General features: G+C 46.0%; 1 protein-coding gene across 3 annotated transcripts in view; it reads right to left on the minus strand.

The window, feature by feature from the left end:
• LOC119180124 (TOM1-like protein 2) overlaps positions 1-24,665 on the minus strand; it is a 97,304-nt gene extending 72,639 nt beyond the window's left edge. For 2 of the 3 annotated variants that reach the window (XM_075868489.1, XM_075868488.1), the window contains exon 1: positions 24,561-24,665. In XM_075868489.1, the coding sequence (XP_075724604.1) occupies positions 24,561-24,642 (82 nt within the window). In that variant the 5' untranslated portion in view covers positions 24,643-24,665. The remainder of the gene's footprint in view (positions 1-24,560) is intronic. The other variant, XM_075868487.1, reaches the window with a different exon arrangement.
• Positions 24,666-24,877: the final 212 nt, after the last annotated feature.

Consider the following 24,877-nt stretch of genomic DNA (forward strand, 5'->3'; position numbering starts at 1 on the left):
AAGACGTGAGGGAGTTGCAGCCCATGCCGGATGTTTCAAATGCGGTGACGTCCGTTTACAGATCACATGCGACGTGGCCACGCTCAAAATCAAATGGTCAATATAGACCAATATATATAACAAGGTAGGTAATGCTCAAAACCGGGCTGGGATAAACGAACAAGGTCTAAAGTAATATAAATGCAGAAACATCCAAGAAGTGAGTAATGAAATTAATATCGCTGAGGAACCCTTCGGAAACATGTGGCTGGCCCACGCGCACGATTGCTCGCGTCCGCTGCAGTGCGTCAGCGCGTTGAACATTGCGTCCTGCCTGACCGTTTGTTGCAGGGTGGTGCGCTGATAAGGTTGCAGCCTGTATGCCCCTTGATGCATAGGACTGCTTCACCTCGTTGAAGATAAATGCTTTTCCGTTGTCGGAGATGACCTCTGAGGCATACAGTTTCCTAATATACACTAGAGGGAACTCTGACATATATACAGCTTAAAGGTTTCCATCGTTCGTCTCCCCGGTCTGTGAAAAGCGTAGACTGGCCAGGATTCCAAGCTTCTGTAAATGCTGAGTGCGGAAACATTCAATCTATATCTGAAATAGAAAGCCTAATTGCATCAGCCTTAACAACGCATACGAAACTTGTGAATGTGTCGCTACCAAGATCACAACTTGACGCACAATATGAATACCTTCGTGCAATTCGTCGCCGGGCAGAGAGGAAATATAGGAGGACGAAATCACCAGCTGGCCTATCTACAGCACGCCAAGCACAACGACATGTATTGCGACACCTCGATAAGCTCGATAGGCAACGGTGGAGGGTATTTTGTAGCTCTCTTGATCCCAGAAAACCCCTGTCTCGAATATGGCAAACTGTCCGAAGCCTACAGACGCCCACTCAACAGTTGTTCCCTTTCCGATCTTTGGCTCTAAAGCAAGGTCGACCTGAAGTAGAGGTTGCAGAAGATTACTGCCACTTACTCGTAGGTATGTCCTCCTCATCGATATCACCTTCGTGTTTAGCCTCACCGCCATCCAGCGACGATCGCCTCGACTTGCCATTCACAATGCACGAACTCGACGCTGCGATTTCTACGTCCCGACGGTCGTCCGCACCAGGGCCTGACGGAATTACTTATTCGGCTCTATATCACCTCAGCCAGGAAGCAAGGCAGGCTCTCTTGTCGTTCTACAACTCTACGTGGGAAACAGCGACAGTACCAGAGAGTTGGAAGTGCAGCCGCATAGTGGCCTTACTGAAACCAGGCAAGTGTTCACACGAGTTGTCTTCTTATAGACCCATTGCCCTAGCCAGTTGCATCGGTAAGGTGATGGAACGCATGGTGCTGGCAAGATTGGAATGGCTGCTGGAGAATAATGTCGGCTTACCAGATTTTATAAATGGCTTCCGTAGAGGTCGATCATCTATAGATGGTGTTGTAGATCTAGTTTCTTCTGTTGAAAAGGAAAGACAACGTCGGAGATTGGTAGGGGCCATTTTCTTAGATATAAAGGGCGCGTACGATAGCGTCTACCATGAGGCCATTCTTGACGCACTTGAAGACATCGGCGTAGGTGGCCGACTACACGCATGGATAGGGAGCTATCTCAGAGGACGTACCATTTTTATGTCGACATCCGACGGTGACACGGCCAGGCACCTCGTAAGCCGTGGAGTTCCGCAAGGCGCCGTCCTGAGCCCCATGCTTTTTAACATAACACTCATTGGCCTTGAAGCTGAGCTTCCCCACGTTGGCAGAATCAGTGCGTATGCGGACGACATATGCATATGGGCATCTGGAGCAACGCGACCACAACTGCGAGCAAGGCTACAACAAGGCACATCAATAACATCTAAGTACTTACGTCGTCAGGGCCTGGAACTTTCAATAGCAAAATGTGCTGCATTGGCATTTACGAAGAAATCAATGTCGCGGTACCCAATCTTCGCTCACGGAGCAGTGATTCCCGTGGTTAAGCACCACCGCTATTTAGGGGTCGTCATTGATCGCAACCTGTCCTGGTCAAAGCATGTGACTGTGCTGAGAAACAAACTAATCAGTTTTGTGTATGTTCTTCGTGTTATAGCAGGACTGAGATGGGGCCCTTCGGAGAAAAGTCTTCTGCAGTTATACAAGGCATTGTTTGTGGGCTATATAAGGTACAGCTCACCTGTGCTTTCCAGCATGCGGGCAACGTGCCTTCGTACTTTAGAGAGCCTTCAGGCGCGAGCACTGAGAATATGCCTTGGCCTGCCCCGGTGCACATCTACCTCTGGCACTATAGAGGAGTCACGCACATACCCTATACAGGTTTACACGTCCTGTGAGCCTCTTCGAGTGCACCTTCGTCTGCTGACCCGACATGCACAGCACCCGTTATCTTCGCTACAAGTGGACCGACCAGGCTGTACCTATTCGCGATGCCTCGATACGCATAGACACATGATCCCGTCAGGCTTTGCACCTGCCGTAATCCCTGCAGTGCCTCCATGGACATTGACTAAACCGCTGGTGTGCTTTCACATACGTGGAATTTCGTATAAGTCGAATGTTTCTTATATTGCCCTCAAGCAACTCACCTTGGCACATTTAGATGACCGATACAGCGACTCTGTGCACATTTACACCGATGGATCCGTAACTTCATCCGCCTCAGCTGCAGCCTTCGTGATCCCTACACTCGGTATTTCCCGACAGTACAAATTAGATCATAGGTCATCTTCGACAGCTGCAGAACTTGTTGCTATACAAGAAGCCATAAAATTTGTGAACGACCAAGCACCGCGTAAATGGACGATTCTGTCTGATTCAAAATCAGCGCTTCAAGCTATCCATTCTTGCTTAAGAAGAGGCCAATTTTACGAGTTAACGTTAGGAATCGTCCAAGCATTTGACCTAACACACAGGGGCGGTCACTTGATTACACTCCAATGGATTCCTGGACACTGCGGCCTGGTTGGCAACGAAACAGCCGATAGCGAAGCAAGAGCGGCAATATACAACGCTCCTATGTACGTCAAAGTACCCTACTCACGAGGTGACGTCAACACATTGTTGAGATCACTCATGCGCGAATGCGCTGCCACCTACTGGTTGCTACCAGATCACCGGAACAAGCGCCTGCGGGAAACAGACCCCAGTATGACTTTTCGTCTTCCAGATAAAATCAGCCGAAGACATGCTAACATACTGCACCGAATTCGCCTGGGCGTCGCCTTCACTCGTCACTACACCCACCTAGTCGGTCGTGCGGACAGTCCAAATTGTGAACGCTGCCAAGTGCGCGAAACGATAGCTCACATATTTTGTGACTGTGCATTATACGTGGCACAAAGAGAAATGCTAACTGCAACGTTGGCAAGCATTGGACGAACACCATTAAGTGAAAGCCACATATTGTCAGCAATGAACGACCAAACAGTGTCAAAAACTGCTACAAAGGCTGTTCTAGACTTTATAAAAAGCACTGGACTAGAAACTAGACTGTAGGGTACTATACTAAGTGGCTACTGTACATACGCACCACCTCTTCTTGTCCCTAACATCACCCTTCATCCCTCTTTCTTTCCCCTTTCCCTTTTTCCTTATCCCCTGTGTAGAGTAGCAGGCTAGAGCGAACTAGCTCAGGCCGACCTCTCTGCCTTCTAATAAATTCTCACTCACTCACTCACACTCACTGACGCTAGTGTCTACGGGAGCTGCAGCGCACGGTGCTTCAGCGAACATGGGAATGATGGGTAGTACACACATTTGTCTAATCTTCGTACTTCTGGCCTGGTTCTGGCTCCATGTGTGTTCTTGTTGCTTGGAGTTGTTTTCTCGCAATACAAAAAGCAGCACATGTTCAGCGGTTGCGTTTTACCACCTTATTTTTTTTAAAGCTTACCTTTTCAAATCAGGTCACGAAGCTCAAAAGGATTCGTTCTTTTTTTCAAAACGAAACCGTAACCAGCAATAAACGAAGCCGCAAGTACGATTCGCCGCCCGCAAGTACGAAGACTATAGGCAAATGTGTGTACTACCCATCATTCCCATGGCCGCTGAACGATCGTAGTGACAGAGCACCCTCTAGTTATTTTAGGAAACTATGCTTTCAGGGAATGCCTGACGGTGCAGAGAGGCTCAGACAGCCACGGATGTTGCTTCCATCACGTGCCGGACTTCCAATCACTTTGTGTAGGCGTACACAACAACTAAGTAGGCGCGCCCGAGTAGTGGCCCCGCGAAGTCAACGTGCACTGTGTTCCATGGTGTTTGGGAACGCTCCCAGGTAGGAATCGGAGCTTCATGTGGGCTCTTTTGCATTGAATGACATTCACGACAATGTCGCACCATTTCTTGTCAATTCCGGGCCACTGTACACGTAGCCCTTTGCACCCTTCATGGTTACCATGCCTCTGTGACCAGCGTGAAGAAGTGCCAGAACATGCGATCGTGCTGAGCTCGGTATGATCACTCGTGATCCAAGTGCGATACACTCAAGATGAAATGCTAGTGCGATTGCTTGTCGTCGGCAAGGAGCAAACTAATCTCCATTCAGTTTCTCCACTGTGTCATCCTGCACCGCCTTGTACAACCTCTGCAGGATGCTGTCTTGATGTGTCAGGAGTGCTATCTCAGTAGCACTCAATGAAGCTTCGAACACTAGAACGTCGCCTGTAGGCCAGGGTTCGTCGGGACGCTCTTGTAATGGCGATCGGCTCAACGCATCCGCGCTTCGGTGGTTCTTGACATGCCTGTAGATTATGCTGTATATTCCTACGCCGATAAGTTGATCTAGTCATCGGTAGAGAAAAGACGTGAGCCGTTGGCGTTTGTGGATCCAATATGCCGAGCAGTGGTTGACGGTCAGTGATGAAAGTCACATTTCTTAACCGCAATACACTTGTGGAACTTGTGGGCTGTAAACACCACAACAAGGCCTTCTCTGTCCAACTGAGTACAATTGCGTTCTGTCGGCCCTAGCGTCCGAGATGCAAAAGTGATTGGCGCTTCTCTATTCTGGTCATCACGTTGAGACAGAACAGCTCCTATGCCGTATGGTGAGGCGTCACAAGAGACAAGAAACTCTTTCTGTTCGTCGTAGTGCACCAGTACGATCTGACTCAGCAGCAAAGCTTTAAGCTTGTCAAATGCTTCTTGATGCTATGTCTCCCATCTCCACGTGGCGCCCTTCTGAAGGAGCTGCGAAAGACAGCTGGCAACTGTTGCCCTGTTTTTCAAGAATCTGTCGTAGAAAGCCAGCAACCCAGTGAAAGGATTGAAGTGCTCGTTCGCACTTTGGTGTTAAAGTGTCCTTTGTGGCACGAACTTTCTCTTCGTTAGTGTGGGCGCCTGTCTCGTCGATTCGGTGTCCCAGAAAAAAAGAAAAAAAAACTTGTCGCGCCGAAAAGCAGTACTTGGTTTTGCCGAGGCGAAGGTTGTGCTTGCGTTGCCTCTTCAGCACATCTTTCAGTCTCTCGGCGTCGTTTGCGGTCTTACGTGGTTCCTAATTGGTAAAAAACGATGAACAATATCCTCTGAAGGGGCCAGTGACTTGACATACCAAGTGCCACCTACCTTAGTTCGGGCGATGCAGCCCAAACACGAAAGCTTTTGGCATTGCTTTTCTCACGTATTAATGAACTATGGGGGTGAAATTAACGGAAACGGCGTTTTCAGGGTATAATTTCTTGTATTATGAAGAAGGTATCGCCAGCGTGCGTGCGTAGACGTACTAACACACACACACACACACACACACACACACACACACACACACACACACACACACACACTCTCTCTCTCTCTCTCTCTCTCTCTCTCTCTCTCTCTCTCCAGGAGACCCTGTGCTTTCTCAGAAAAGCGTACACGTCATCCGCAAGAAGCGTTCACGTGCAAAAACAACCGCGGTGTTGTTCTCGTTCGGCGTGCCTTTCCGTGACACCAGAAACAAGAGCGATTCCGAGGTGCAAGCAGGGACGGGGACTGCCGAGGGCTGGTGGTCGCCTCGCATAACACCAAACGGGGCGACGACCTCACCGGGAACGTCGTCGTCTCGGGTGTCGCGTGTGTGGCGCTCGACGACGCGCGAAAAACTCCGCCATGACGAGGCTCGCATTCCTCGCAGAACGCCTCGACTGTCACGCAGTGAACACAACGCGTGAAAAATTTACAACGCATGAAAAAGATAAGCTACTGTTCCCGACGTCGAGCGCCCGGCTCTGCTTTCGTAGCACCCAATACAGGCGTCATGTTGGGCAAGAAATCGCGCTAGCCAATCTAGTATAGCGTGTGAGGAGGGTAAAATAACCAGTGATCACACAACTATACGCCACACGTGCTCAACACAGATGGTCTTGCTCCAACACGAAGCTGGGCTCAGAACTCGCATTGGGCATCCTAATCGTCGGTGATTTTTTTCCACCTCTAGCAGATAAGAAGGGACTGTTGGACGAGTTAGTATTTCATTATTAAGAAAATCGTGTGTAAAACGTAGACTAGAGAAAAGAACATAACAAGCGCACCTCCTTGCGCAAGAGTTGTTTCAGAGGGGAAGGGCGCAGGCGCTGACAGGTGAGACTCCTTGGGTGAACATTGCCTGTAAGCTTTACCCTTACTTTAAGCTTTACCCTTACTATGCTTACTTATCTCATGTCACAAATGTGGCAGTTTAACCACCTCACATACATGCTCTGCGAGTGTGTACGGTACGAGGCACTGATCGGCAAGCAAGCGGACCTCCAGAGTCCGGACATACTGGGCAACATTCGGTTTTCCAGAGCAGCCTTCTTGTATTCATTACAGAAGATAAGTAACTGCCTTCAATTACGATTGCTTCTCTTGATTCAATACAGTAGTCAATTACAGCCCCAGAAAGTAACTAAGGAATTGCAGAAATATATTGTATTACTTGTGTGTTACGTTCCTTCGAAAGTTTATTGCCGTGACACAATGACACGAGTTTGCCCAAACCACGAGTCAAGCTAAATACAACAAACATTTGTGGCCTGCATGGTAGAGAGAAGACTAGAGGTTGGGGTCCTCCTGCACCTACTGTGACACTATTATATATATATATATATATATATATATATATATATATATATATATATATATATATATATATATATATATATATATATATATATATATATATATATATATATATATATATATATATATATATATATATATATATATATATATATCAAGCGACTGTCTTCTGTGAATCCAGTGATGAATAGAAATTGGCTTGAGCGGAAAAACGTGCGAAAACTTTTAATACTCCTACGTTTCGGCCGGGGTCCGGCCTTCGTCAGGGAATACATTGCAAACGTCAACGTGCTGCTTATATACATTGGGGGTCCCCAACACGGATCTATTTAATATCAAATGTCACATATATGGCAGTGGCACACAAATCAACATGCGAAACAGCACGATGTGATAATGACAAGACTGTATCACGATATGATAATATACGGTGAAGTCTGCGCAGCAAAAAAGGGCGTTTTTCACAGTCACGGAAAGGATCAACATAACAAGGGTGATTATGTATCGCGAAAGCATTTAATAATATTGCGTTAAAACAACTCGATGAACTAACAAGAAACATAGGTAAACAACCAGCAACAATGCGCTAAAAGAATTAACAAAAAACAGGTGTAAAGCAACGAGAACAGCAATATAAAGAAAACATAGGTGAATTATGTGGCGTTGCTGATTTGGAAAAAAAAAGATAAAGAAACACTTAAGCAAAAGTGAGATACATGGCATTCATGAGAATGAAATATAACAGAATTGTATGTAACAGGCTGAAAAACTGATGAAAGCGGCAGACATGTGATAGGGAATTTAGCCTTGTCCGTGACATAGTGATCCCGTTGCTGAACGTGCGCCCAGGAACGTGAGCTTTCCTGCGCTTTCGTTAATGCCGAATGACAGTGCTTTAAATTTGTAGATGAGAAATGATTCGCGTGCTTCCCATTCGTGGTGAGATTCAAAACCAGATTCTAATATGTTTGCTGTTAGGTTATCGAGTGAATGTCCTGTCGCATTCAGGTGCTTAGATAGGGGTAGGTTAGGAAAAGTTGTGACATGCGCCTTGTGGTTATTAAACCGCAGTCTGAATGGTGTCGCTGTCTGGCCTAAGTACTGAAGCTTACAGACTGAGCACTCAAGTAGGTACACACAGTTACTTGTATCGCAATCGTAATCACCATTAATTTTCATTGTGAAATTTGACGCCGAACTGTGGGCTGAAATAGAGGTGGTCATGTGTACGCAAACCTTGCAACGTGGTTTGCCACAAGGGTGGCAACCTGAATAGGCAGGATGAGTTAGTACAGATGAAGTCAGCATATTGTGCAAGTTTGTCGACCGGCGATAGACTACACGTGGCGATTCCAAAAATATGTTTTTGAGACGGTCGCTCTGAATAAGAATGTTGTGGTGCCTTCGTAGGATGCGGTTAACGTTTGGCGCTGATGCGGAATGCGTTAATATGAGGTTTGTAGACGGTCGCTGTTGAGCAGGCTTGTTGGAGTGGAGGAGCACGCTCCTGTCCACTTCATTAGCACGTTTAATGGCATCGTCAATTATCTGAGGCGGGTACTTTTGTCTTCTTAGCGCATCACTGAGCTTGTCACAATTATCCCTGAAGTCAGATTGTGCGGAGCACAACCTTTTAAAACGGAGCGCCTGGCTGTACGGTATGCTTGTCTTGTTGTGTCTTACGTGGCTACTTTCAAAATGAAGGTAGCGGTGTCTATCAGTCGACTTTCTGTAAAGCTTTGTCGTTAGTTTATCACCTGATATGCATGCCGTGACGTCCAGAAAGTTTATGTTTGATGCTGAGTAGACGAGCGAGAAGGAGATTGATGGATAAAAATTGTTAAAGCTTGCCACAAAAGACAAAAGTTCAGTTTCCCCGTGATGTCATATCAAAAAGATATCGTCAATAAAGCGCTTATAGTACAACGGTTTTAGGGCGCACGTGGCAAGAAACCTGTCCTCCAATGTGCCCATGAATATATTGGCGTAATTAGGTCCTATCTTCGTGCCCATCGAGGTGCCACTCGTCTGTACATAGTGGGTTTGATTAAATTCAAAGTTATTTAGTTGCAGAATTAGCTTTAAAAGGGAGGCTAGAGTTGAGCTGTCAATAGGTTTGTCTAGCGAAGATTCGTCATATGCACGTATTACGGACTGAATGCCGTCGTCATGCGGTATATTCGTGTATAGAGAAGCTACATCTAGAGTGACTAGTAGCGCTTTGTCGGGGACGTCAAGATCAGCAATGTCACTCAAGAAATGGTTAGTGTCTCGAAGATACGAGACACTAACGAAGATACGAGACACTATTTTTTTTGTTAATTCTTTTAGCGCATTGTTGCTGGTTGTTTAGCTATGTTTCTTGTTAATTCATCGAGTTGTTTTAACGCAATACTGTTAAAGGCATTCGCGATACATAATCACCCTTGTTATGTTGATCCTTTCCGTGACTGTGAAAAACGCCCTTTTTTTGCTGTGCAGACTTCACCCTATATTATCATTTCGTGATATAGTCTTGTCATTATCACATCGTGCTGTTTAGCATGTTGATTTGTGTGCCACTGTCATATATGTGACATTTGATATTAAATAGATACGTGTTGGGGACCCCCAATGTATATAAGCAGCACGTTGAGGTTTGCAATGTATTCCCTGACGAAGGCCGGACCCCGGCCGAAACGTAGGAGTTATAAAAGTAGTTTTCGCACGTTTGTCCGCTCAAGCCAATTTCTATATATATATATATATATATATATATATATATATATATATATATATATATATATATATATATATATATATATATATATATATATATATATATATATATATATATAAGATCTAACAGAGCATCGAACGCGTTATTCGAAGGTCGTATAGGTTCGCTTCCTGCTCACGGCAAGTTATTTTTTCACTCACTTTTCTGTCTTCTTATTTACATTACATTGGTTCCAATAACTTCCCCTATACATTCCTCGGCATTATTGTCTGTTAGATCTCATTATTATTGTGTCAAAACACGGGAAAACGAGCCCAAGAAGCTTCGTTTCATGTGTGGCGAATGACAGGGCCCGTTTAATAAAAATAATTTGCTTATCGCTTTTTTGGACACTTGACGCACGTGCTCCGTCCAACTAAGATCAGACGAAATTGTGATACCAAGGTATTTGTACTGGTTAACTCTTCGTAGTGACACATTGTTAAAATGGTATTGAAAATCAAGCTTCGACACCTTGTTGGTAATCAACATAAATACAGTTTTGTCAATGTTTATAGTCATTTGTCAATCAGCGCACCACTGAGCTATTTTGTTTAGTGAATTACATAACTCCACCTGATCATCGTGATGACGTATTTCATTGTAGTGCATACAGTCGTCTACAAAGAGTGAGTTTAACGTCTGCGTAGTTAGTTATGTCATATATATATATATATATATATATATATATATATATATATATATATATATTAGGAACAAAACTGGAGCTAGTATAGACTCCTGCGAAACGCCTGACAACACCGGAGCTAGGTCAGAAGTGTGGATGTCATGCTGTACGTATTAGTGATGGTCAGGTGAGTAATTAGTTATCTATTGGAAGATGGGGCCATCGCCTAAAAGTGATTAAGTTTAAGTAGTAGTTTAGGGTGCGAGACATGGTCTAATGCCTTCGAGAAGTCTAGAAAAATTACATCAGTTTGAATTCGTTCATTTATGCCGAGAGACAGGTCATCAAGTGTTTCGACGAGCTGTGTAACTGTAGATAGTCCTGATCTAAAGCCATGCTGGTTGGAATGCACAATGTTGTTTGATTCAATAAAGCTAATTAGAAATTTTAACACGATATGTTCAAGAATTTTGCTACTAGTGCAGGTGATCGAAATAGGCCTATAATTAGAAGGATTAATGGCATTACCTGATTTAAATATTCGAGTACTTTTGTCAGTTTTCCATTCAGCTGGAATGCAGCCATCTGCCAGTGATTTGGAGTATATTGCCACTAGTACAAGTTCTGAAAGTATTATTTCCAAAGATGCTGGCAGGCTTGTATGTGCCGCTGTTCAGAAGAGGACGAAGATGCGCGTTCAGAGAAAAAACGATAAAGCACTACGTGGCTCATCCTACGTGGCTCATCGGAGATCGGCTCATCGTCGAGCGGCAGGATCCTTGTAGCTAAGATTTGGTTTGCTTTTCATTCCTCATATTTCTTGTTAGTTTCTCTCAACTGAAACGCTGTTGCAGCCCTTTGGAGGTCAGGCAAGTCAGAATATTCTGATGTCTTTCTCATCACCCGGCCAAGGGCACTCCCCTTGGCTGGCCTCACTACCGGTCAAGGATTGGCCGCTCGATACCTTGCTTCGCAGTGGAGATAGCTACGTCCCTGTGGCTCTGGTTCCTACAAATGGGGGTTCCATTCCAATGAGGAATCCGAAGGTGATACAAGTGGAGCTTCAGAAAGCCTCGTCGCTTTTCCAGAAGATTACGGAGGTCCGCCAGTTCGGCCGAGGGGGTATCCTGCGCTGCTCTGCAGACCAGGACTGCGTCCGAGAGCTTCTAAATTGCTCTGAATTTGCTGCACAGCCGGTGAGCCCGTTTATTCCAGCTCATCTTGCATGTACGAAGGGCATAGTCCGTGGGGTGGATACGAGTCTGGCACCTCAAGAAATTCTTGACTTATTTGCTGTAGCTGGGGCAGTTTCAGTCTATCGATGCACCCGAACGACCGATAAAACAAAATCGCCTACTGAATCAGTTATAGTAACTTTTGCAGGAAGAGTTAGGCCAACAGAAATTAAGGCATGGCCACTAATCTACAAAGTAGAACCACTTTCCCCGAAACCTTTGCAGTGCTCAAAATGTTGGCGATTCGGCCACAGCATGAAATGATGCAGATCACAGGCTAGATGTCGTCTGTGCGGAGAGAGTCATGACAGCTGCGATTGCAAATCCGATGACCAGAAGTGCTGCTTGTGTAATGGAGCGCACCCTGCAGACTCTGCTGAATGTGGCGCAAAAGAAAGAGAAATGGGTGTTCTAGAAGTCATAGAACGCAGGCGTTTCTCTAGGAGGGAGGCGGTAGCAGAAATGCATGAAAGATCGAAAGGTTACGCAGGCATAACATCCCGGCACACAGCGGCAATGGATGCATCGCTCGCAAAGTCGATAACTGAGGCTATTGAAAAGTCCACTGAAAAGGCAATGCAGCGTCTGGCAGCTACTCTTTTTGAAGCCTTGGCTGATATGTTAACACAACAGCTGACACAAATCATTGGTACAGTTTCTGTGCAAAATCGGGATTCGCACGCTCTGTTGATTTCAAGGGGTACAGAGGAGGAAAATCAGACAGTCAATCATAGATCTATCTCTCCGAAAGCAGGACCTTCAAAAAATAGAGTTCAGGCTGAGTCAGAACCTGTGACAGATGATTCAGGAGACTTTACAGATATGGACACAGAATCTCTAAGAACTTTGAACCGTAACAGATCTCCCCCTTCTAAAAAGTCTTCTTAGAACCCAAAATCCAAGAAATACTTGTCAAAGAAAGGCTTCTTTGAGAACCTTTCAAAAAATGATTTCTTGAAAAAAGATATTCTGGATCAGGCAGTTTATTCTGCCGGTATAGCATCAAAATAGGTTCCCTAAAAATTCTGCAGTGGAACTGCCGGTCTATTTGGTCGGCAAGTACAGATTTACAATATATTTCTTCGCAAATTTCTCCCGACATAAATGCCATTCAGGAAATCTGGCTTGGTAACGGTAAAAAATTTTACATGAAAAATTATCGATTAATACGGCTGGATCGGCCGAGTAGAGGTGGCGGTCTGGCTTTCTTAATATCAACTAAATTTAGTCACAGAGCCAAGATATCGTATCAGTGTATGGATACGAATTACGAAATTCTGGTGTTAGACATAACACTACCAGACTGCTCGCCTTTCTCTTTTGCAAATGTATACTTTCCTGCGGGAGTTCAAGACACGAGATGCCTCGATGTTATGGTAGCTTCATGCAGAAAAGAAATAGTACTGTGTGGTGATTTCAATTCACACCATGTGTCTTGGGGCTTCAAATCTGATGTATGCGGAAGACGTTTGTGGGAATGGACGCTTGATAATAACTTTTCCTGCTTGAACTCACACGTTGCTACATTTGTAAGAGGTAACTCTAAATCGACTATTGATTTAACATTTTCCAGCTCCACTTTAAGCATATCCTCGTGGAATATATTATATTGGGCTACAAACAGCGACCACCTTCCCATTACGTTTGAAATTAAGTTCCCGAGGTTTAGTTTGGCAGGGAAAGTTGGCTCATTCGTAAATTATTCTAAATTACAAAAAGACTTAAAATCTACGTTAACTTTGCGCGAGGAAATGCAGGAAGACCTTAGAGCTATGAGTATAAGTGCGGTGCTGAAACGATCACTAAAAAATTCAACGTTTACTGTAAACTCGAACACAGCGGGATCTTTTAGCCCGTGGTGGAATCTAGAATGTGTCAGGGGGTATAGAAAGCGAAAAGCAGCTTGGAAAACGCTGTTAATTAACCAATGCCCCAAAAATTAGAGTGATTATAAATTCATGGCCGCCAATTTTAAGCGTCTAGTGCGCAAAGCAAAAGAAGACTATGATATGAATAAATTTAATTATCTGTCTAAGTCTAAAAATAAGAAAATGCTTTTCAGGTTTTTACGTGCGAGAAAAATGATTCCACAGACAGAAAGCAGTCGTTCCAACATTATGTCTCCTCGCGAACTTTCTGAATTCTTGGAAAATATTGCTAAAGGCTTGCAAACCAGGTTTACGACAATTATGCCAAAGTCCATGGTGAAATTAAGGGTGGATTGTGATTTCCAGGAGGTATCTTTAGCTGAACTGGCGGATGTGATGAAGAGCTTACCGCCCGCTGCTCCCGGACCTGATGGGGTGACCTCTACAATGATTAAAGTGCTATACGAAATATCGCCACATGAAATCCATAATATAGTTAATTATTCACTGAAAAATTCTTGGATTCCGGCCGATTGGAAGCTTTCCAAAATAATTCCGATACTTAAGAAACAGGGAATGGAGTTTACTCTGGATAACATAAGGCCTATTTCATTGACATCTAACCTGGTCAAGCTTGTAGAGAGAGTCTTAAATGCCCGTATAATAAACTACATCAATGAACATACAATACTAAACCCCAGACAAATTGGCTTTAGATCGGGATACTCCATTTGGTGTGCACATGTGGATTTGGAAAGTCGCATCGCCGCGAATACTGCGCACTAGTCACTCTAAACTTAGCTAAAGCGTACGACAAAGTGGAATATCCTATCCTAATCCAGCAGATGCAAGACTATCGCTTTCCAAAATATATAACAGCACGGATTACAGAGTTTGTGAAAGACAGATAATTTTATTGCTTCTTGGATGGATGCTCTTCTAAAAAATATAAGCAGACACGAGGTGTACCTCAGGGCTCAGTATTATCCCCGGTGTTATTCAACATATTACTAAGTTTCATTCCAACTCATCAGGATATCCAAATTTACGTATATGCAGATGATATTGCTTTCTTCGCAAGAAACAGTGATCTGCACTCATTGTATCAGGCATTACAGAATTACATGAACATGCTAGAAGGATGGCTTGACAATATCTATATGTCACTGAACGTCAAAAAAAAGTGCGCTTTTGCCATTCTCTTTTAAGGATCGTGTCAACATTTCCCTGATGTATCGTACCGAGCTGATTCCCGAGGTCGATTTCCTGAAATACCTAGGCATCGTATATAATAGGACGCTAAATTGGAAAAGCCATATAGACGACGTTGGCTGTAAAGCGTCACGTGCCTTGGGGTGGTTACGCAAATTGGGAAACAGAAAAATAGGATTGCGTAGGAGTTCATTGATAATGATTTACAAGATGTATGTGCGGCCTATTATGGAATTCGGGTGTGTATTATTTTCAGGCAGTGCGGCTTACAAGATGAGACAATTAATATTATTAGAAAGAGAAGCTTTGCGCTTGTGTCTTGGACTCCCAAAATTTGTGGCAAATAATGTTTTGTATGTGGAAGCGCGCCTTCCACCTTTGTTAACTCGGTTTAGAATACTTACCATTCAAACTTTCTTAAAAATATACAATTCGCCTCTGCGACAAGCTTCATACGTTTTTATTCAAGAACCAACCGCATTCTTTGGAACACAATGATCTAGACTACACTCCCCTCAGATTAGGTTCGTCCAAGCGTTGCTAGAGCCTCTCAATGTAAATATTTATCAGATTTGCATAACGAAGACACCTAATTCAAAACATGAAATTAAATTTGATGATATTTTCCCCTCTAATGCGAAACAACTGCCCCTTCAATATTTAAATATTCGGTTAAAAGATTACTTGACTCATCTGTCCATAAACAACATTATTGCGACGGATGCATCCGTATTGAACGAAAAGGCTGGAATAGGCATCTTCTGTACTTCTCTCGACTGGTCTTTCTCAGTTCGATTACCAGATTACACGCCTATATTCATCGCTGAATTATTTGCTATAATTCTAGCGCTCCGTAAACTTCCTGCAAGCGAATCAGAAGCGGTCATACTTACCGATTCTCTGTCAGTATGCACTGCACTATCTACAGCAAAAAATTTGACATTATTGAGTATGATTAGCAGTTTATTACCAGAAAACCTGAAAAAATTTCACTTGCTATGGATACCCGGCCACTGCGGGATTTATCCAAATGAGATGGCAGACTCGTTAGCCAAAGCATCTTTAAGCGGACCACTCTTACCTATTTTACCTGATTTCGCCTACGTAACAGCACTCAGATATAGAAAGGCTTGTCTGTACAAAGAAATAGAAAAATTATAATTGGATAAAGTCAGAGACTTCGTACATCTAAGATATTGCTGGAACAAACAGTGGTGTGTATCTCGGCAGTTAGAAATTACAATCACCAGATTACGATGCAGAATTCCGCATCTGAATTACTACCTACATAAAGCTGGACTAACAGCATCTCCGTTGTGTCTCTTTTGCAAGGAATCGGAATCAATAGATCATTTCTTTTTATCCTGTCAACGTTATGCTTATCAAAGGAAAAGATACCTGGTCGAACCAATTGAGAAGCTAGGTTTAAAAATAAACGGGGAACTAATTTTATCCTTCGGAGGGATTACATTAGGTTATAGCCACAGGGAGGTTTTCTCTGCTGTGTGCGAGTACATAAGGGCAACAAAGAGATTACCCTGTTAGCCTATTGTTATTATTTACGGCTACGAGACTACTTGAATGCCTGAAATAGCACACTTGATGATCCTGCCGCCCGGTTCTTGGCCGATCCCCCTTTGTGGGCGAGTGCCAGCAAAGCTGAAGGTTCATCATCATCATCAAGTCGTATTGCCGTTGTTCGAATCAGTTTGACGTCCTTGTGTGCCATTATCAACTGGTTACAGTTACGTTGTAACGTGACAATATCGAATAAATATATTTACTGACTGGTTCTGCATATCGTTTAAGGAAGCCTTTTGGGATTCCGTCTGGACCGCTACTTTTTTTTTGATTGATGCTTAGAAGCAGCGACATAATGCCAGCCTCTGATAAAGAAGGCGTGCCTAACGATTGGATATCCTGATTATAAAAAGAAGCATTCATGTTCAGAGTGCCATTATCGACTGTAAAAACCGAACGAAAATAACAGTTGAAATCATTAGCTCTCGCTTGGTCTTGACCGTCTGGTGAAGGTCGATTAGTCATTTTTGTGTTCATATGTTTCCAGAATTTTTGGGGAGAGTTTTTAATAAACTCATTCAATGTGGACCCGCAGAACTTCTGTTTCGCGTTACGCACCTTGTCCTTAAGTGATCTAGAAAGTGAGTTTAGTACAGAACAGTAGCCTGGAACATTCCGGTTTTGTTAGTTTTTCGCAACCTCTAGATTTAGCGTATATATATATATATATATATATATATATATATATATATATTGTGACGAAGGAACGCGTTTATTTACAGGAAATGGTTGAGATCGGTACAGCTCAGAGCCAGAAACCGGCGACCGAGCTGCTCGTGAGCCAGACCGCTTCTACCTCTTCCTCTTCATGCGCCCATCGAGGTGTGTCATTTCCCCCGTTCGCAGACGATGCCCCCTGGGCGAGTCAATAGGAAGGTTGGTGGTGATATGGCTTGAGGCGCGCGACGTGTGTCAGCTGTGTCTTGCTAGAGCGCCGACCATTGCTTGTGACGCCGGAGATGACGTATGTGACGTCACTGAGACGGTCAATGACTACAAATGGTCCGGAGTAGTGGGCCAGAAACTTTTGGCATAAACCACGTTTGCGGACAGGTGTCCACAACCACACCAGGTCACCCTTTGTGTAGGCAACGGAGTGATGGTGGGCGTCGTACCGGGTCTTGGAGCGCTGTTGAGATGCAATGGTTCGAAGGCGTGCGACGCGACGGGCTTCTTCAGCGCGGCATAGTGACTCGGCAACCGATGTTTCCACATCTAACGTAAAAGGCAGAATGGTGTCGAGGCAACTGCGAGGGGAGCGGGCGTAGAGCAGGAAAAAGGGCGCGTACCCTGTTGTCTCGTGTTTCGCGGTGTTGTAGGCGTATGTGATATAGGGCAGTACTTCGTCCCAGTTTTTGTGCTTGGCATCAACATAAATTGACAACATGTTCGTTAGCGTCCTGTTGGTCCGCTCTACGAGGCCATTCGTCTGGGGGTGATACGGGGTTGCGTGGCGGAATTGGCTGGCAGACAGGCGTAGGATCTCTTCAACGACGTCAGCGACGAACTGACGTCCCCGGTCGCTAATGACGACTCGTGGAGGGCCATGACGGAGAATGATATGCCGAAGCATAAACTGCGACACGTGAAAGGCTGTTGCAGTAGGTATAGCCGCAGTTTCTGCGTAGCGCGTCAGGTGGTCGACGCACACGATGACCCATCGATTGGCACTGGCTGACCGCGGAAACGGACCTAGAAGGTCGACACCAACAATCTCGAAGGGAGAGCTAGGAGGTGGTACGGGATGGAGAGGTCCGGGTGATGTAGTCGTGGGACGCTTGTGACGTTGACATTGTTCGCAACCCGCTACGTATTTTTCTGTGTCGCGTCGCATCTTGGGCCAGTAAAACCTTTGCTGGATGCGATGAAACGTTCTGGCGAAGCCCATGTGCCCACTGGTTGCGTTGTCATGGCAGAACCGAAAAATTTGGGGACGTAGAGTGCGTGGAACTACCAGAAGCAGACGGGCGCCTTGGCCAGAATAATTCTTCTTGTAAAGGACGGCGTCATGGACTACAAAAGAGCTTGAACTGGCCGGGTCATTCGCGGAGGCAAACAGGTGATCTAAGCAATGATCCTCGTGCTGTGCTGTCCGGAAAGCCGCGATGTCAGGAAAATGAGAGTCAATAGCTGTGATAAAATCGTCAAAATTATCAGCTTCACACTCGGTCGTTGGTAGAGGAAGCCGTGACAGGCAGTCAGCGTCTGCGTGGCGATTACCGCTCTTGTAGCGGACCGTGAAGTCAAATTCTTGTAACCGTATGGCCCATCGCGCAAGTCGACCAGATGGATCACGTAGGCTCACCAACCAGCAAAGAGAGTGATGATCGGTGATGACTGAGAAACGACGACCGTAGATGTAGGGGCGAAACTTGTGTACGGCGAAAACGACGGCGAGGCACTCCAATTCGGTAACCGTATAATTACGCTCTGCCTTGCTCAGGGACCGGCTTGCATAGGCGACGACGTGTTCAGCATTGTTGTGTCGTTGAATAAGCACCGCGCCGAGACCAACTCCACTGGCATCGGTGTGGATTTCCGTGGAAGCAGAGGGATCGAAGTGGCATAGTATTGGCCCGGAAGTGAGAGCGAACTTTAGTTGCTTAAACGATGACTCACAATTTGGTGTCCAGTGGAAAGGGACGTCCTTGCGCAGCAAGTCAGTCAGTGGCTGGGCCTTTTCAGCAAAATTAGGTACAAAGCGGCGAAAATAAGAGCATAGGCCCAGAAAGCTTCGTAGCTCGCGGATAGACTGTGGCTGCTTAAACTTGCTGACGGCGTCCACTTTCTGCGGGTCCGGCCTAACACCAGCTTTGTCCACAAGGTGTCCTAAAACCAGTGTTTGCCGTTCACCGAAACGACATTTTTTTGAGTTCAGTGTCAAGGCGGCTTTCTCCAAACATGTTAGAACAACGTCAAGGCGATGATTATGTTCTTCAAAAGTTCGTCCAAAAATAACCACATCGTCCAGGTAACATAAACAAATTTCCCATTTAAGGCCTCTCAAGACGGTATCCATATAGCGTTCAAATGTTGCCGGAGCATTACACAAGCCGAACGGCATAACATTAAATTCAAATAGACCGTCTGGCGTTACAAAAGCCGTCTTCTCTTTATCAACTGGATCCATGGGAATCTGCCAATACCCGGATCGCAAGTCTACCGAAGAAAAGTAGGAAGCTGAATGAAGGCAGTCAATTACGTCATCAATGCGGGGAAGGGGGTACACGTCCTTCTTGGTTATAGAATTGAGACGCCGATAATCAACACAGAACCTCCAGGACCCGTCTTTTTTCTTTACCAAAATAACAGGTGCAGCCCACGGACTTGACGATTCTTGAATTACACCAGTGGCTAGCATCTCGCCCACTTGTTCAGCAATAACTTTGCGTTCGGACACGGACACGCGATAGGGCTTTTGTCGGAGAGGATGAGCAGAGCCAGTATCGATCTTGTGACGAGCGCGCGTGGTCGGTATCTGAGCCCTAGGCACCTTCCGTGCAAAATCAAATACTTTAGCATGTCTCGCCAGCAGTGCAACCAGGTCTTTGCGCTTCTGTGAGGAAATGGACTTGCTAACCATTTTTGAAAATTCAGCTTCCATACCAGAAGTTTCCGGACCCGCCCTTTCAAGATCGCTTAAAGCTCCAATGCAGGTGCTGCTCTGCTTTTCGAACAGGGCAAGGCGCATACCAGCCGGTAGTACAACCGACTCGGGTGAGCTGTTTATCACCCATAATTGAGCCGTCTCGTCTGCGAGAGATACAATGCATCGTGGTACAAAGATGTTTTTCTTGAGACAAGCTACAGGCAACGGCTCAATCACTATGTCACGTGAATTCAAACTCGAGTTGGTTTCCGAAGTGGTCACTTGTACGCTGGCCGTGGACCACGCTGGCAGAAGTACATCTTTAGCTACAGTGAGGTTACCTTTCTCACAATCAGGCTGCTGGGCGAGAGTAGACAACAGAACCTCACCTGCTCCACAATCCACGGTCGCACGACACTCTCGCAAAAAGTCTATGCCAAGTATAACGTCATGCGTTGATTGAGCCAGTACTGTGAATTCCGCCTTGAACGTTTTACCGGCAACACTAACAGACGCAGTGCAGACGCCGACAGGACGCAAGAATGCGCCGCTCACTGCCCGAAATGTGGCAGGTTTGTCCCAGTGAAACATAACCTTACGGCCCAGTCGTTGCTTAAAAACTAAACTCATCACGGAAACACTTGCGCCAGTGTCTATCAATGCCATCGTGGGAACGTCGTCAACAAGTACCTGAACCTTATTCTGAAGCATAGAAACTGGTGGAGGCATTCTTTGATGAAAATCGGTACGTCCAGCGACCTCACCTCCGTCGGCCGCGCTGGCTAGTTTCCCGGTGGCGGAGACGACATTCGTGACCGGCGCCGTGGAGATGGTGACCGAGGTGGACGGGTGGTGGGCGGCGTTAAGCTGCGCACAGATCCGGGCGAATCACTCCGGTTGATCGGCTGGTAGGCGTGCCGCTCGTCAGTTGGGTTGGGGGGCCAGTAGGTGTAGTCAGGCCGTTGGCTTCGTTGTGCAAACGTCGCGGATCTCTGAGGGAATGTCGAACGTGGATTACGTCGCATTGGGCAAAATCGGGCGATATGTCCACGAACACCGCACTGGTAGCAGACGGGCCGTTCACGGGGCATAGGGAACGTCGCTGGATGTTGAGGGTACGCGGCGCTCTGTTCCCACTGAGGCGCAAAAGGAGGTGGATGGCTGTTGTAGCCGTAACGACTGTGGGGAGCATAAGGCGGCTCTACATAAGAAGACGCCGGTGGTGGAGCCCTTAGCTGAGGGCCGCGGTTGGAATAGCTGCGCTCCTCGAAACTCGTAGCATTGATACTTGTGGACGGTGTATCGCACGGTGGTTCTCGGGCGTTCAAGGGCGCGTAAAGGTGACGACGAAGTTCCTCACGTACAATGAGGCGAATCGTTGACGAAAGGTCGGTAGGCACGGAGTCTTGGCACACATCGACAGTGGCGACGGTCGTAACATTGGCAAGGCGTCCGAACTTCGTAGTGATGCGGCGAGTCTTCAGGGCCTCAAACGTTCGGCAGTGCCCAATCACATCGGCCACAGACTCAAGACTCTCCTTGCCGATAAGGAAGTGGTAGACGTCTTCCGCAATTCCTTTGAGAATGTGGCCCACCTTGTCCTCTTCCGTCATGTTGGTGTCCACACATTTGCACAGTTTCAGTACCTCCTCAATGTAGGTTCTGCATGTCTCACCACAAGCTTGAGCTCTCTGCGACAACATTTGCTCTGCACGTTTCTTCTTCGTCGCAGGGTCGCCAAAGCACTTCTTGATCTCCTCCATAAACTGGTCCCATGTTGTCAAGGTGTCTTCGTGATTCTCGAACCACACTAAAGCACTGCCATCGAGAAATAGACCCACGTGGGACAACTGGCTGGCCGCATTCCAGCCATTGGCTCGACTCACCCGTTGATAGTGGCTGAGCCATTCTTCAACGTCATCGCCAGGTTTTCCTGTAAATGTGCGTGGCTCTCGGTAGTGGAAAGACGGCGCCCTCGCGACCGGCTGCTGGATGTCTCCGTCCAAGTTCATATCTTGAGGTAGTGGTGGCAAGCCCGCTAGTCGACGGCTGCTCTCCGGTCTCGCTTGACAGTAGCTGGCTTACCCAGCACCTTCCACCACACCTGTGACGAAGGAACGCGTTTATTTACAGGAAATGGTTGAGATCGGTACAGCTCAGAGCCAGAAACCGGCGACCGAGCTGCTCGTGAGCCAGACCGCTTCTACCTCTTCCTCTTCATGCGCCCATCGAGGTGTGTCAATATATATATATATATATATATATATATATATATATATATATATAGCGGTAGGTTAGCCCCCCCCCCCCACTCACGAAGCAGTTGTTACGCCACTGGTTATGCTTATGCGAGCCTTGGTCGATGTAATTGTTGGTGTTTACCGCCCCAAAACCACAATATCACCATGAGGACCGTCGTAGTGGAGGACTCCGGAAATCGACTTCGCGAGGTTCGTTCACGTGCATGCACCTAAATGTAAGTATCAAAAATGTGTCCGTTGTGGCTGGGATTCTATACCAGCACCTTCAGGTCAAAAATCAAGTGCCATAACCACTGGACCACAGTGGTGGATAGAGAGGTTGCTGGGGGGCCCTTTAAAATGGGGCAAGCTAGCTCTGGCCCCGTATCGGTTGCGCATGCGCAATCGCTCGCAGCAGGCACGGATTGCTTCACTCGGATGCTCGGCGTGACGACTCATGCAGCGCTGATCAGAAAGGTCTTAGAGCGAACTGAGTCATCCACGATGACCGCCGAACAATGGGTCTGAGCGGCCGCAGCACGCGAACCGGCAATGGCCCTCCGCCAATGGACGACGTTTGCGTGCCGACGTCGTAATAACACGTCCGTTCAGGCGGGTGTAACCGATGCGGCAGAGTTTATTGCATGCGGCAACGCATATCGCAGGCCCGTTGGCTCGACGAAGTTGGATCAGGGGGCGGGAAATATACCTCCAATGTATATTCGCTGTCGGCCGCGGCAGCGCCGCTTTTACCACTGGCGGCTGCCGGGCATTCGACTAGTAATAAACAACGAACAGAAAGCTTCTTTCATGACGTCACTGGTGACATCTCGAAGAAAAGACGAAAAATGGAGAGGAGGAGGGTTGCCGTGGAAGCCCTTACCACTTCGCAGGCGAGCGGAATGCGATCGTGCCTTCTTTCAGGTCCGCTGGCCGTTTGGGCGATGTGGCCATTCGTAAAATATTGATAATCTTTTTTTTTTTAAACTTTGTTCGTGTTTTCTGAAAAGTCGAAAGTTAAGCTGACCGATTTCTAAGTAAGACGAAACTCGATCGGCACAAATGAAGTGAAATTTTTTGTTGTTGCACGTTCTGCATTAAAAAAGAGAAAAAGGGGGATCCTAAGCTTCTCCTTTAGGAGAACGTAATAGCGACATCCTGTTTCTATTGCGTGTTTCAAACAGTCTATGAAACCTTTTTCGAATTTGCTATGCGCCCACTATAATATACGTGACCTTAAGGGAATGGGTGCAGTAGCGTCTGTGCTTTTTGTACTGGGGTATACCGGCTTTCAACCACGGAGCCATTATGATAATCTCACATTCTAACACCCGTTGGCAATGGACGCTTGACCACGCATTATTACTGCAATATTTGAGGTTGCATTGCGAAGCGTGTAAAACGCGTGTGTTTGTGAAGCATGAAAGCTACTATCACTGCATTTCGAAGCAGAGGAAGTTCTTTTCACTGTTTTCACAAGCAGAGCCGTGGTGATGTGGCAGAACGTTCACTCGCCACGCAAACGACCCTGGTTCAGTCCCCACTCTGCTACAGGATTTTTTACCATTTATTTATTTCATTTCCATCGTTCTCGATTTTTCGGTCACGCATAAGAATATTTTTCGCTCACAACCAACGACACCGGCATTTCTGCGAAACGAGCTCTTTAACGCTATCGCGTAAAGAAAAAAAAAAACACAGACATACGCGTAGTGTGAAAGTGCCAATCTATGAAAGCAGCTTCAACTTAAAACTGACATACGCACATAATAAGCAAACGTTAAACCCAGAATATCTAAACGAATACGGAAATTATCAACAATCTCCAGTAGAACACGTCATATTTGACTCAATGAAGTTTGTTATGACGGCGCGCATAGTTTTCTTACACAACTTCAGTACCACACGAGACTGAAGTTCAGAGGCACGGAGAGGATTGAAGTTATCCGAAGTTTGTCGAGAAAGGCTGTGCTGGACATGTGTTTCGGCAAGTTGACTTATCTTCGTCAGGGCAACAGCGTTGCCTTGACAAAGGAAAGTTCACTTGTCAAAACGTTGCCTTCATCGACATTTTGTGTAATAATCTTTAGACGCACCATCACGTGTACTTAAGTGACACTATTAAAAGTAATTAAGACTCACAAATTTTCAAGCGGCTACAAAAATTTCATGAGCAGTAAGCAGCCTATAATTGCTTGACCTCATTTGAACTACACGCGAAAAGAAAAAGAGCCTAGTAAACTCGAATTAAAGCCTTTCAATAAATGCATTTTCCCGAAAACATCTTGGCTGCTGTATTCACCAATTAGTCAAGCGACACTGCACATCTGGCAGTCCAGTAAGGCTTGCAGAGAACAGGGTTTGCTCATGCAAAATCAATACCTGCTCAAATAATGAGTCCAAATTCTTGTGCTCACCCGTTGCCTTTAGGAAACGTTGGAAAACCTTCGCTGAACTAGAAATCCCCGGTTCAGCAAACCACAGAGCCGCAAAAAACATGTCTTGACCAATCACGCCATCTTCGCCGAATGCATGGTTGAGTCGTTCGGCGTAGCCCACTGCGGCTTCTGTTCTCTGTCCGCCACAACTTGCAGTCTTTATCTTTCCAGAAGTTGACACGCAAACCAAGCGAGATAACTGAGCGCGATACAACTTCTAATATCGCTCAGTGGCGAAAAGGAGCGGAGGCAAGTGCTACGAACGCAAGTCAATAACTTCCCGCGCTTCGCCTGAT

The sequence above is a fragment of the Rhipicephalus microplus genome, chromosome 7, assembly GCF_043290135.1.
Source record: "Rhipicephalus microplus isolate Deutch F79 chromosome 7, USDA_Rmic, whole genome shotgun sequence".
NCBI lineage: Eukaryota > Metazoa > Arthropoda > Arachnida > Ixodida > Ixodidae > Rhipicephalus > Rhipicephalus microplus.